Source organism: Cicer arietinum, chromosome 1, assembly GCF_000331145.2.
Source record: "Cicer arietinum cultivar CDC Frontier isolate Library 1 chromosome 1, Cicar.CDCFrontier_v2.0, whole genome shotgun sequence".
NCBI classification, from domain to species: domain Eukaryota; kingdom Viridiplantae; phylum Streptophyta; class Magnoliopsida; order Fabales; family Fabaceae; genus Cicer; species Cicer arietinum.
This window is the reverse complement of record NC_021160.2, coordinates 14,961,592-14,977,182: the sequence shown is the minus strand read 5'-3', so window position 1 is coordinate 14,977,182 and position 15,591 is coordinate 14,961,592. Positions and strand designations below refer to the sequence as shown.

The 15,591-nt window shown below is 31.9% G+C and overlaps 1 protein-coding gene across 1 annotated transcript; it reads right to left on the bottom strand.

Moving 5' to 3' along the window:
- Positions 1-1,115: 1,115 nt before the first annotated feature.
- On the bottom strand, positions 1,116-13,313 carry LOC101511845 (uncharacterized). Its single transcript, XM_004513392.4, has 15 exons — positions 13,122-13,313; positions 11,043-11,580; positions 10,696-10,972; positions 9,463-9,761; positions 7,991-8,173; positions 6,765-7,517; positions 6,414-6,508; positions 6,260-6,319; positions 6,084-6,172; positions 5,072-5,623; positions 4,760-4,834; positions 4,432-4,502; positions 4,290-4,347; positions 2,576-2,837; positions 1,116-2,164 (listed from the first exon to the last, which is right to left on the bottom strand). Exons 2-15 carry the CDS (start codon positions 11,453-11,455, stop codon positions 1,464-1,466), a joined length of 3,888 nt encoding a protein of 1,295 aa, XP_004513449.1. The 5' UTR covers positions 11,456-11,580; positions 13,122-13,313; the 3' UTR covers positions 1,116-1,463.
- Positions 13,314-15,591: the final 2,278 nt, after the last annotated feature.

Sequence of the window (15,591 nt, the reverse complement as noted above, 5' to 3'; positions counted from 1 at the left end):
AGGGACCTCTTCCTTCAGTTTCTCATATTTGTGTGGGATGGAGCCAACTAATATAGCATCTATGTAAAGTTTAACTAACAGACCCGAACAAGGAAACTAATGTTGATTTGTTTTTCCAGTAATCAAATTAAAATTATGATAATATAAGGGACTAAATTTATATAATTCTATAATTTTATGTACAAAGTTGGATACATTTTCCATTTTATTGTAACCGCCATGTTTGCACCATGGAACTTATATTTTTATGACATTTTTCACATGAGTCTGTGTTTGCCATTCCCTGGTCATTTTTGTTTCAGTGCATGTGAAGTTCTTGAATTCAAAGCACATGTCCATAGGAAATTGAAACAAATCCATGTCAACCAGACAAATGCACAGAACTTGAAATATACATAACACAGATTAGAATTGGCATCGTCTCATAATAACGCAAAGTCCTGGCTTTAGCTAGGCAAAATATACATAACACAGATTAGAACTTGAAATAAAATGAGTCAGGAAAGTCAAGAAAGATTCAAAACTTACCTACCAATGTAAAAGGAACAAACAGTTCAATTCTGTTTATTTTGTAGTAAAATTCCTTTGCATATTAATTTCACAAAAAGGAGGATCATGTCTATAGAACATTTGAGGTAAGTTCCTACAATTCCGCTGTGCAATCTGAGTGTTGTTACTCACCCAACTAAAGAATAGAAGTAAAATCAACTTGAAGGACATCAGAAGTTCCTGTGCACAACTTTTACACACAGATAGTTACAAGATCATGGAAAATTTGTAATCCAGATTCACTTTGAAAAACAATAAAAATCAAAACAATATCTTAAGATTGGTAGCTAATTCATAAAATAAATATAAGATAGCATGAAACTAGACCTGAGTCATAGATTAAAAAAATATGTCTCGTGTACACAGATCACAAGGACAGAAACTAGAAGGGGATAAACAGTACTCATTAATTGAACACAAAATGATCATATTTACACATTTATCAATTTTGCCTGACAGCCTCCAAGGAAAATCTGCATGAGCATCCGGGAAGCATAGTAAATTGCTTGAAGGCTTCATCTGCAAAATTCCAAAACAAAAATTGTGTATGGGGTGGATCATTTCAGTAAAAGAAAGCTGATTTTATTGATATATTAAATGTATGTACAAAGGCCTTGTTCTCTGATCTGTAAGAGCTACAACCACGATACATTGTTTGCTAACATATAATCTCACTGGGAACACTAACTTGTTACTCGAACAAAAAGATCTTTACACTGGAAGTCGACAAGAAAAATCTGAAAGAGCTGAAAGTCACTCAAAAACTTGGGGAGGGTAATCTACCAAAGAATCTATATAACCTAATTGAGGACAGGATTAGCCATAAGACCATCCCTGTAACTAGCCATTACTTAAAAGTACTTTGTTTCCTTTGTCATTGGTATAATGAACAGTACTATACATTGAAAGCTGTTTCAAACCATCATATTCAAGTCTGAAAGGTCATCCATGGGAATTTCAAGGCCCATAAACCCATCATCTTGCAACCCATCATCGTCAATATTCAACCACGAACCAATATCCTGACCTTGGGCATCAAGTACATCCATTCCAGGTAGTTGCAGGTTCGACAAATCTATAGCCTCATGTTCATCTTCAACGATGGCACACTCATTCTTCTTTTCCTTAGCATTGCTATTGGTAGACATATCATTTGATTTTGAAACAGATGGTAATGCTGGTTTAGGTTGGTCTGATAGCTTGCCAAGGATGCCATTAACAGAAACAGAATTCTGAGCTGCTTTTTGCTTAGGCTTTGATTTGGGTTTCCTTTCTCCCTTAGTATTTGATAATGTTGGTCTACCAACTTTGGTAGTTCCGTTTCTGGACAGCACTTCTCGACTCTGCCCTTTTCCATCTCTGTCTCTCTCACTTCTCTTTCCTTTTGTGCTACTTGATAGAGAACTTCCAATGCCTGATGGAGCACTTGAAGCACCGACATCATCAAGGGACAATAATTCCCTTTTCTTCACCCTGTTTGACCAAAGATCTTCCTTCCCAGTAGTTTGTTCAGATGAATTATTGATAATAGGAAAAATATCTGATAAATTGGCATCATCGTGATTATTCATCTTCTGAGTAAATTGTGAAGTCCTCTTCCGTGAACCAATGGAACCTGCAGAAAGAAAACAACAAAATCAAAATCCAACTTGTACTCAAAGGAGTAAAGGGGGGGGAAGAAAAAATAAACCCTAGATGTAACCATTCAGGAAATGAAGGATTCATATAATTTGTCACCTCCCTATGTCCCCAATCCTGTACTAAATAAAATACTGACAGCAGGGAAAAAAGGACGCCTCTCAGTCGGCAGTTGACTCTCTTAGCTGACAGTACTTTTTGCCTTAGTTGCAGTATTTTATTGTGTAGACATCGTTAGGGACAAGGAGAGGAAACAAAGGATTGCACAAAGAAGCATAAATTAAAAGGTTGAAGCTATCTGAGATGTTGGCTAAGATCGTCATACAAAACACAACTTAAGATATTAAAAAAAATAGATTAGACCATAAGAAGGTAATGAATAAGACACCTGTTCTTGCTTCCAGAGAAACAGAAGAAGCATGTTGTTTTGTGGATTCAGCCTCAATCTCATCTACTAGACGAACAATACTAAGCTGGGAAGAAGCAGCAAAGAACATATCCTTGAATGAAGGTTCGTTGAAGCAGCTCTTGCCTGTATCTTCAAATTGACGGCACCGCTCCAATGTCCGTTTAACAAATCCCAATGCAGCTTGTTTGGCCATTTTGCTGCTTGTATTTCTCCCACCTGAGGGATTACGACCCCAACATGCCTGCCAACCGAATATTGTCAGTTTGCTCTGCCATGTAAGCTAAATATAAAATAGAGAACATTTGCTAATACGATGGTATCTATTTGACTATGGAGTGTTCAATTAAACTCTTATTCCCAGCATATTTAAATAATTTTAATCAAGATAATTAGGCAAAGTATGGATATTGATTTCTCTGATAAGAAAACAAATAATAATAGGTCAAACAGGTCATGAGTCTGAATTAAAAAAACAGTAATTCATGGTTGAGGGTTGTTATTTCCTGTTAAAAATGGTAGGTTTCGATTCTGTAAACAACCTCAACAATCCACACAAGTCATACAATGAATTGGGATGACCATCATTTATGAGGCATATGATACACACCAGCAGCTTCATTTAGGGCTACCATATTTGGATAATCAGAGTTGCGAATCAGCTATTCAACAAAACACCCTGCAAACCAAGATGTGCTTCTTGTTCTGCATCCCGCCCCATATTTGGATAATCAGAGTTACACCATGTATTCACTCTGTCCATACTCCCCAACATAGTCACCTGATTCGCAATTCTCTTTGGTAGGTGGTACAGGTTCGGGTACGCGATAAGCAACCTTCAAACATAGTTGGTACGCTATTTCGGTTCGTAGTACATTCTAATATAAATCGGTACACTATAATTAAAAAAACAAAATGAAAAATATTATTATCGTCAATAAAAATTAACTTTGACAAACATAATTTGCTAAAAACAAAACTAAAATCTCAATTCTTATTTTTTTTCTCTCTTGATAGTAGCTTCCCTCGTTACATATTTCTTTGATCATCCATTTCATTGTCTAATTCCAAGCTTATATAAAATAAACAAATAATTTTTAATTATAAAATAAAGAAACAATGAAAAAGGGAAACCAATAGTCACCAAAAGAGATGTTCACCTGCCCATAAACACAGGTCTTTCAGTCTTTAAAAATAAAAAATTATCAAATATAGAGAGTTAGAATTAGTGTCACATCGGTTGTTTGGCAAACATTGGGAGCTAAGTTCACTATAAATAAAAATGTAGTACGGCATTCTTGAATGCATCAAGGTGTAAAGCACATGTGGCTGCGTGATGTTTCACTTTTATAGTGGGCCTCATGGTATTGCACTAGTGCAGTAGTTAAAATTTGTTTTAGTTAAACTGGGATGGCCTTGCCATTGGGTACATCATTTCATGCGAATTTTCGCAGACCAATTCGCAAAAGTACCGCAAACCGGTACTCACGAACCAATTCGCAGTTTGTTGAGTAGGTAAGCGAATTATGTTACTCTGCTCCCCAATATCCACTAGTCTAATGCAAAGATCCCCTTTCAAACACAGTTATACAACTCTTGGTCTTGGGGATACTTGACTACGTTGGAGTACAAAACTATATTTGAAAACTGTAAAACTGGTTATATACAAAAAGTAATATTGAACATTAAAGGTTACCATGAATTTCTCATAAGCCATCACAATGAGTTTGTCCAGAGCACGTTGTTCAAAATCTCTGTTAATCAAAATTTATATCAACAATGAGCAACAAAAGTTTAAATTCAGAAAATTATCAGGGCATAAATGGGAGTACAATTACTTTTCTCGACGTTCTTTGGTCACTGAGGCAGATTTCAATAACCCTTCTAGCAAGCTTTTCCTCTTGGAAATCTATGGTATATATGAAAATAAAATTGCAACATCAATTACGTACGATCAACATTAAGTCCATAAAGTTTAGAATTAAATTCATAAATCAGATTTCTAGTTGCAAGCCTGATCTATATATTAACATAAACTTGGAAATCAAAATTATTTAAATATCTACTATTTGAAGAATATTACATAACTGACAAAATATTGGCAAAAAAACATTTAGATGATTAGCAATTAGCATATTATAACTTTGCTTCAGCATCAGTTAGTACCTGTCTTTGATAATGCTCCCCTAACCTAGTGATATCGTCATGAATTCCTTCATCATCTTTTTGCGATATTTCAGGCTAGAAAAATTAAAAGAGAAAAAAAAAAGTATCACAAAAACAAACAATATTTAACAGTAACAAACATAATTTCTTGAAAAATAATCATTAGGTCAATTGATAAGTAGACTACTGAAAAAGTATAGCAGAATAAACTATAATAAATGAAGTTCAATTAAACCTGATAATATTCATATTTCCCCATTAATGAGATTACATGAAATATAGTACAAAAGTTATTACAAAATTGTGACTTACCACGGGTTCTGGGGAAATTCCAATGCTTTGAAGCTCCAAGAGAAGCCTGTCATTCATATCCAAGGCATCATATCCCAACTCTGAAGAGGTCAAGATAGGCATCTTCTGGCTCGAGCTCAAACCGTTGGATGGAATATAAACTATATCACTTCTAGTATCATCACGTTCTGGCCTCTGAGTTGTCCTATAACCATTGCAAGTAGAATGACTTGTAAAGTTATAATTATCTAGTGAGTGATTATCCAGACTGTTCAGTTCCAACTCCCCATCTGTCTCAAATTCAGTATCATATGCATCAAACTTGAGATCTTCGCTTTCACTGCAACCCTCCTCTGAGATTAAAGCAGATATCAACCTTTGACAGAGGGGAATTACATTACAATCTCCTTTAGTTAGTTGCAATTGTTCACCGACAATTCGAGCACCCCTTTGAGCATCAGGTCCAATATCTCTTCCGCAGCCCATCAACCGAAACCCATTAGCAACAGCTTCACAATCATCTATATTTGAAGAAACTGGGGTTGGCATCATTCCACTTGAATCAAGATTTATCTGAAAGATGAATGAATTATTAAAGAAGTATAAATAAACAATTCAACAACAGGTCTAAGAAAATCGGATCCATTAAATCATGCCTTAATCATAACTAACAAAATGGAGATTAAAAATATGTATAAAGTATACACACACACACACACACACACAATGCCAATGCCATAGTTCCAGATAACATCAGGAGATTCAAGAAAAACTAAACATTTTTTATAGTAAAAACAAAATTTAAAATTCTAATTTATAATAATCAGCCAAAGTCACCTAAGTGCTATAATATCATGGACAAAAAACACAAATATGAAGCACTGTTGTATTGTGCTTTTTTCTTGCATATGAAAGTTCTAAAATTGGATAAGGGTGACAAGAGTCATGCTGCCATTTGACCCAACACAAACTCGTACAAAGAACAGAAACAATAATTGTCACTAATAATCACTATGAAGATAAGAATTGATACCTTTTGTTTCCAATAAGCAATATCCTCCTCAATTAGCACACCGAATAAAGGCTCCATCTGCCTCCAAAATTGGCTAGAGAAAGCACGACCTGCAGTAATAAGAAAATTCAGAACTACTTCATCAGATAATAAGTATTTAGGTCGCAAATTTAGATAGTATTTAGTAAGACTGATACCAGAGTTGATGAGACCCTTTACAGCAGCCAATAGCTCTTCATGTCCATCTTCTGACCCAACTAAACCAATGAAACCAAAAGTGAATAATGATATATTTTTACTACAAATGGAAAGTTGACTTCAATATCTTTTTCTTGACACTTAAACCAGTACCAGGGAAATCTGCTGATGCACTAATAGCTGTGTGCTTTTGACGAGCATATGCCTTCCGATCAGAAAGTTTCCTGGTTGCTGGACGACCTGCCTTGCTGCATGAATTTCATAGTAAGATTTTAGTCTGTGCCCAAATAAATAGCCTAAGGCCCATTTACTAAAGCTTTAAAAAGGCGTGCTTTTTTCGTAGTTTCTTAAAAAGCGCTATTATTTTTAGCTTCTGAGGGGAAAAACTTGCATAATTTTTATAACTTTTTATAACAATTCTTTAATTAAAAAAGGTATATTTTCTTTTTAAAAAGCACAAACAAACAGGCCATGTAGCAATGATTTATAAAAAAGAATTTTAACCTTTCACTCTTCTCAAATCCTATTTTTGAACTTCTGAGCTGCTTTACAGTCCCTATGTTTGCAAGCTTCTCAGATGTCATTGGTGTCAACGACCTTGTGGCAGGAAAATTTCGTCCTGTCCTTCCTTGCCTCCGAACACCGTCTCCATGTTCTTCCCTGGATACAAGCTTATTTTTTCTTGTTGGAGGGACCATGTTAGAAACCTTTTGAACATTTTGTCCAGATTTGTGGTCTATCTCGTCCGGTTTCCTGCCCTTCTCTTTAGATTTAATCTCAGCCACCCCTGACTCTTCACTTTCAGATAAGGCAGCTGAAGATAACGGATCACCTTTTAATTTTATTTGCTGGGGAGAACCACCAGATAAACGTTTGGCAACTCCTAACCCAAGATCACTGCCAGATGCATCAGATACAGAATCCAAAGCAGGGGAATCATCATTACTCGAAACAACGGGAACAAAATTTCTTCTGGCAGTGCGGGAGCTCTTTTGTGGCCTCTGCCAGCGTACAACAGGTGGAGAAGATGACCGCGCTGATGCCACACGTTTACGATTGGTTGTGCCAACACCAGCAGGGGGCTTGGTGGTAGTGGTACAATTAGATAGTTCCCAATCATTAGGAACAGTTGCTCTGTGGACAACTGGTGACAACTTGGAAGCAACTCCTGAACCTGATCGTGGCCCCCGAATAGAAGAATTCAATTTTGCACTAGAATTAGGGCTAGTTGAATTAAATTCCTCACGAACAGTTGCCCTGGGTATACAACAAATGTAAAGACTAAATCAATAAAAGAAATTATTGAGACAGAGAAGAGTACAGAGGAAAAGGAGGACAGAAATCACCCTTTAAAAAAGATAAAAAGAAAAAGTAAACAAGGACTAATAAATATCAATATAGTAAAGTTACCCTATCTATCAAAAAAATTATAACATAAACCCGTTTAAAAAGACAAAGTCAACCACTTAGTCTTACCTGAAGCAGTTGCTTAATCCAAAACGCCTTATCAATTATAAAAAGAAAAAAAATCACAATGAAGAAATTAACAATGAATACTAATCAAAATTCATAGGGATCAACAAATACATGAAAAATGGAGAAAATGAACAACCCTGCCAAAGCAAGAAAGCAAGGAAAAGGCAATATAAGTAAGGAAAAAGTTTGCTCAGGATAAAAGAGAGATTTCTATATATAAGCAATAAACCATAAAGGCTCTAAAGTGTGCTTACTTGTTAGCGGCTCTGAAATTTACTCTTTCCTTGTCTGAATTAACAGGACGATCCCGCCTATCATTGACAGCAGAATTGTTATCTAGGTCATTTCTAGGGGTAGAGGCACGTGTGCCCAACCCAGCTTGTTGAGAGATGCTGTCTGATTTTCCAGCTCCAGCAGTTCCATTAGAAACACAAGGCCTAGACAAAGATACATGAAAATATCATACACAATTATACATAGCCTACACTAAAAAGATAATAATCAACAGGAATTTAAATAAATGTTACGTGAAATCTTCCATTGGAGATCCTTATAATCAGAGTATAATTTCTCACAACAATATCCTATTTATATATAAAAATGGGTTTGAAGCCTTTCACCATTAACAATATAAATGGAAAAACTGCAACGGCTCTCTCTTTTATTTTTAATATTTCCATGATTAGATTTTCTCCAAGAAAGGAAGAGAATCCAACAAATTACCATTGGTAGAATGAATACATTGTATTTTATCCTAGCATGTAATTGATTATTCTTATTATATTTAGTATTTATGCAATTTGGTCAACTTATTATTTGGCATTAGATAAGTAAAAAAATGAGTTTATTTGCATGCACTGACAGTGTAAAATATTTTACAATGTCAGCACATCATAACCACTCATGTCCATTAGTTTAAAGGCAGTTACCATACAAGTCAAACATTTTTTAATACAGATGGATGTGATTAACTATCAGTGTAAAAACTCTTTAAGCTGCCAGTGTATATAAAATTAAATCCGTAAAAAGTTGCCATTATAAATAATGATAGGGAAAAAATGTAATTTAAAATTGAAATTTTCTAAATATACAATGTTAATTTACAGTGAACGAGAAAAGCCATTGTGGTGTATTGGTACATTGAATCTAAACCACAAATTAACAACATTTGTTGACACAAATTGTTCAACTAATTATACAGTTATTATTTAATATTATATATCTGCATTAAATAATATAATAGAAGTATAATTAGTAGTTAAATTTAATATTATATATTGACATTGAGGTAATACAACATCCTGCCCTGCAGTGGAATTTAGCCATGAAAACTTCAATCCTAAGAACAATCATTGAAACTTTCCCCTCCACTTGAAGTTCAAAATTATACTCTATAATAATCTATTCATGGATACTGAAGCATAATATTTATACTTTATAGCTAATAAATAATTGGAAAAAATAAGAACTAGATATTCCCCAAATATATTGTATTGTTATTTTACTGCATCTTCCATTTTCAGATGTAAAGACCACGGAATAATTTATTTATCATTACCTAAATAATACTTTATTATATATAACCAAGAGAGCATATATAAGCTAATTATTTGTCTATTGAAAGAACAAATACAAAAATACATTCACACATCTAGAAGAAAAATACATTCACACATCTAGAAGAAAAATGCATTCACACATCTAGAAAAAAAAAATACATCCACACCTGAAAGAATGAGAATCGTTACTCAATTTCGACCGACCATCAGTAGCTAGTCTTTGTTGCATTCCTTGCTTAGTTTCCTGGAAAATGTTAACAGGTTTTGTCAATGTTGAACTTGGAGACCCATCTGGTTTGATTCCGGAGCGCTTCTTCTTCATTTTAGACTTTTCCCAACCATCACCTCCAATGGGAAAAGTTCGTTCGTCACCCTGAACAGTGCCATTATTAGCAATTCGTAGGATATCCTTCTCTCTATCTACAGTCCCAGATGACCTCACGAGTGAATTAGTCCGCACATCCATCTAGAATTAAACATACCCGAGGTCAGTTTTTCTCAACAGAGTTTGAAGCATACCAAGTTAATATGAAATCTGACTCTCCAAATAAAGAGTAGTAAAAGGAAAGTTGTTAGCCACAAGACATACCCACATGCGTTATTAAAACAGAAAAACTGTAAAATAAAAAAGAACATTTAGGGCTTGTTTGATTGTATTTTGGTTTTTTAGTTTTTAAAAACTGTTTTGTAAAATAGTTTTGAAAAACAAGTATTATTTTATTTGAATTTTTAGTTTTTAAAACAAGTAGTATTTTTCGTTAATTTTTTAAAAACTGAAAAACAAATTTTAAGAAATGAATCAAATAAACCCATTTTGGAAATTCATAGAAGCAATGGAACTCAAAAAAATAAAGTTAATTACAGGCATACATACAAGCTTAAGGATGAAACGCATTTATATAATAAACATAAACAAAAAGAATTAAAGAATTTAATTTATATGCATTGTCATGTAAATGTTTTTTACACATGCATCTAATGACATTTCACCATGTAGATATCTATGGAGATATTTTAGGAACTAACATAGCAAAGTGACATGACATCATGATGTGATTTGAAGGATGCACGTGTAAAAAAAAAATTATGCTGACAATGCAATAACAATTAATCTCATAACTTTATGGTAGATTTCTACCCAAAAGGTGGTATCTCCACCAAAGAACACAATTTATGCAAAGAGAAACTTAAAATAGGCTTCATGTCACGCAAAGATATATCAAACCAATTGGAATTTATGACTTGGGGGTGTAAATAGTCATGTATTATATTACCTATTATCATGCAGAATTAAGTTGAGAGCGGCAAGAAACTAAAGATATAAATTAGGAGGCATAAAAAGAAGAAAAAAATATTGTGATGATACCAGCAAGCAAGCAACAAAGAAAACCAAGACAAACCTTGACATCAACCAAAGAAGTTCTAGTGCGCTTGTTTGGAACAGCAATTTTGGTTCTTTCTTCCAACTTTTGTTGCTCGTGTTCAAAACTACCTATGACTGCATGACCATGAACTCCAACCTTACCTATGCTTGGGCCCAAGACTGATCGATCACTTGATGTGAAACTAGAACGGTCGGTAGAAAAAATTTCTGCTCGAGATCTCTTCTTTGAAGTTATACTTTGGAAATCTTTGTTGAATCTAGATAAGGCTTCACTAAACATTTTAGCACGATCCCTGTTGAGATGTACAATGTTATTAAACAACTCTAACTTCAATGCAAGTAAAAAAACATACAAAGAACTACCTTGCCCTCCTAAAGTTTGCATGTAAACCATCCCTGACTCTTTTGATATCTTCTGGTACTAAGGATGTCAGTTGCTTGCCTTTTGCATAACTAGATGGAGATTCATCTGGCGAAATTCCAAGAGCAGCACTGACATGTCGTTTATAATCCATTGGACGATTAGATTTATGATCTAAAGCAACCAACTTTGGATCAAAACGCACACAACTGAAGAAGCTCATCACATCCCCTTGTGTTGCTGAAGAACTGCTTCTTGACATGTTTGGAAGAGAAGACAAAATTGGATTTTCAATGCTTTCACGAAAGCTACCTGACCTATCTAATGAAGCAGCTACGTGGGATCCTCGCTGCCCAGTGTACAAAGGTCTATCTGGGCTGCTGGAAGATACGTCAAACTTGGTGGATGCTGCCATTGCACTAATTTCCCCCCATCTTTTGAACAAAATATACAGAACAGAGAGTGTTGCATGACAAATATGTGGCACTATAACACATAAAGGGCAAATCTGATTTGCAAGGGAACAACTGGAGAATTTACCTGAAAGGATCAAAATAATAGCAGAAAATCAACTCTAGTGGCTATGATGTTGATATATTCATGTGGACACTAAATATTAGGTTTGAGTTTCTGTTCTATATGGGAACTGGTCCTCATTCTTATATCAAATGATCAGCTTTCTGTATAGTGCACTACTTCAATTTCAAAGTTAACATCTGCTAAAAAATTTCATTTTTGTAGAATATACCCTCAAGACTGATAATACAAAGACTTCATAGCACAATGACCCTTCTACTAAGTTGAAATCAGCAATCTCAGGTACAGTTCAATGAAGAAACAAAGAAACATTTTGGCAAAAAGTTCCTTCTTAAGGTAAATTTCGATGTGCTATATTTATCTCTAGTCTTATATTGACACCATTAGAAACCCTTTCTGATATAAATGTAGAAATCTATTGAAACAGAAGATTATTGAATGAAGAAAACTTGATGGGAGTTCTTCTCAAGTCTCTAGCAAGTCACATTGATTGTAAATATAAATACAAACAAATTTGTCTTACACAAGTCTAATAATGATAGCAGACATAAATGTAGTTTAATAGACATAAATGCTCAATGTAGCATCAAGACGAAATCTACATAATTATGACAAAAGCTATGAAGATTTTGTCTACAACAAACTATATGCAAAACCAAACACTACTAACTGACCGTTTCCACTTCAAAAAACAATTGCTATAACAACTTACAGTTTCAATTTGTAACACCAATTACTACAAAACTTATTATCATCTGAACTTCAAACACAAGTCCCTGACTCCCTGGCCCCATTAACTAGACTTCATTACCATCTTTCCAATTAAAAAAACAGGTAGTCAATCTCACGACAACTACTGTTTCATTATCTATAAAATATCTACAATCCCAAATTCACTTTTAAAAATGAACCCATCAAAACATTTAAGTTTCACTCCCTGAATTTGTCAGCTTGTAAGAAAACATGCAGCACACCATTGGTTAAAAAATATCCTTCCTACACTAACCCCGTCTACATTTGCTACTATGTTTACTTCCTCTAATCAATCCATTACCCGCCATCATAACATGGAATGACCACATAGCATATAAAAATTTAAAACAAAAATCCTAGTCCCCTGTTTGAACCTCAAGCTTTGTTTCAAATCTTAAATTTCAGCATACAAAGTATTACTATGACAAAAAGACAAAATAAAATAAAATTGGATCATGTTTCTATCATCAATAACATAACGTATGTTGCACATGTTTCTGCTTACTTCACGCAAGCAGACACTATTTAACCCCAACTACCTAAATCCAAGTTCGTTCAAAAGTTAAAATTTAAAGTTTAAAAAAAATAAATAAACAAAACAGATACAGAGAATTAAGAACATGAATAAACCCTAAAATCAATACAAAAACCGAAGAATTGAAAAAACGAACTGACATAAAAACGCTAAAAAGCATTACCAATTCAAAAATCAAAACCCTAGAAGTTGAAATTGAAGAATGAATGAAAAAAAAACAAGCTCGAAATTCATATGAAAAACAACATATATATACCTCGAATCTTGCAATGGTGTTATTGAATTTGAAAATAGCTAAGAGAATTTTGGTAATTTGGGGGAAAATTGAAGAACGAATCAGAATTTGATTTTGGTTGGAGCTTCAAATCCAAGTTCGTACGAAGCCATGGTGGACGAAAGGAGCCTCTGGTGTTTTGATCGGCAATGTATTGGGCCTAGTTCACTTTACGATTTTGCCCATTGCTTTGCAATTTTTAGAATTTATAATCAGCGTTTTCTGAAGGGTATTTTCGTCAGTTTCGTTATTAAATACGGTATAACTGGCATAGAGTTACATGTGATTTTGCTCATTAATGATGTACTATAAATACGACCATAGTAATAATTATCACAATTTACCACACCTAATATATGTTCATGAATTTAGACTAATATTTATGGAAGAAAAAAAACATGTCTATCTATTAATTATATTTTCTTTGTACAAATTATATAAATTCATTTCAAAATATATTTAATTATTTTATCAAATAATATTCTTTTGTTTAAGCAATTAAATAATATTCTCTCTAGAATATGGATTATTTATACGCTTTACCATCATTAGTATCTTTTTAGCATTTATTATTACATATGAACATAATATTAAAATTGTATTGCATACCATTTATATATACTAGTTACCATAAAATTGCAAAAAAAAAGTTTTAATAAGATTAATATTTTTCTTGATTTCTAAAACAACTTTAATAATCAAGAAGAAATCAAGCATAAAAAAAACCATTTACACGTAATAGATTTTTTTTTTATTACGTAGTATATTTCATCTTTATTATTGAAGATTTTTTAGGGGACTTATAGATTACCATAAATTTAATTCAATATTATGGGAAAAGTTTTTTCTATGTATATACACAATAGATTAAATTTAAGTTTAAACATATTTTTAGTTCAGGTAAATAAAATTGTTTTTAGTTTTACTTTCTATAAAAAATTTATTTGAATTTTATCTCAATAATATCTCAAAATTTTATTTTTTGTGTTTAACGGCCAATGAACGTTATAAAAACGTTAATTGACAAAATAAAACGTGGAACAAATGTTTAAATGTGTTTTTGATCCATGTAAATATAATATTTTTCAGTTTTAGTCCATAAAAAATATTTGTTTAAATTTCATACCTGCAATATCTAAAAAAAATTATTTTAGGTTCTTAATGTTAAAATGGACGTTACAAAAACGTAAGGCAACAAATAAAGGAAAACGTGGACCAATTGTAGCACTTCAATTGGAATATTAATTTAAACAATAGAATAATTTGTATACTTATTTTTATTTGTTATTTTAAATATTGTTTTGGTTAAATAAATAAGAATAGTTATTTAAATTTATTTAGAATAATTTTAAAAAAAATACTTATTTTATTAGAAATAAGTATATAAATTTAAATAATTATTTTAAACAAATTTAACCAAATAATATTTAAATAGTAAATAAAAATAATTTGTATACTTATTTCTGATAAAATAAGTATACAAACTCCAATGGAATACAATTTAAATAATTATTCTAAACAAAATTAACCGAAACAATATTTAAATAACAAATAAAAATAATTTATATACTTATTTTTAATAAAATAAGTATACAAACTCTAATGGGAGTACAAATTTAAATAATTATTCTAAACAAATTTAATAAAAACAATATTTAAATAAAAAATAAAAATAATTTATATACTTATTTCTAATAAAATAAGTATACAAACTCCAATGAGAATACAAATTTAAATAATTATTCTAAATAAATTTAACCGAAATAATATTTAAATAATAAATAAAAATAAGTTGTATACTTATTTCTAATAAAATAAGTATACAAACTCTAATGAAAATACAAATTTAAATAATTATTCTAAAAAAGTTTAATCGAAATAATATTTAAATAATAAATAAATAAAGTTTTGGATATTGCAAGGATGAAATTCAAATAAATATTTTTTAGAAACTAAAATTGAAAATTGTTATATTTATTGTTACAAAAAATATATTTAAATATTTGGTATACATTTTCCTTTGTCAATTAACGTTTTTGTAACGTGCATTTGACGTTAAAGACAAAAAATAATTTTTTTTTATATTACAAGAATGAAATAAATAAAAAAATTTACACATACTAAAACTAAAAATTATTATATTTATAGGGACCAAAAACATATTTAAACCTTAAATTTATTTATATGATGCTCAATGTAAAAAAGTTACATATATTTAATAATTTTGTGTCAATAAATTGTGTGCAATTTTTTACCATTTCATCTAAAAAAATAAAAATAAAATAAATAGTGTGACAATAGATTATTAGATAAATACACAACTTTATCACTCTAAATTTAAGGTTTTTTACGCTTTACCATCATTAGTATCTTTTTAGCATTTATTATTACATATGAACATAATATTACAATTGTATTGCATACCATTTATATATCCTAGTTACCATAAAAT

Bases quoted from the DNA above. Each gene is read 5' to 3' on its own strand.
- LOC101511845 (XM_004513392.4), bottom strand. From the start codon at position 11,455: ATGGCAGCATCCACCAAGTTTGACGTATCTTCCAGCAGCCCAGATAGA. The intron at 6,173-6,259 runs GTATCAGTCTTA...TTATTACTGCAG, and splicing joins AAAGGGTCTCATCAACTCTG to GTCGTGCTTTCTCTAGCCAA. The intron at 4,835-5,071 runs GTAAGTCACAAT...TAATTTTTCTAG, and splicing joins GAATTTCCCCAGAACCCGTG to CCTGAAATATCGCAAAAAGA.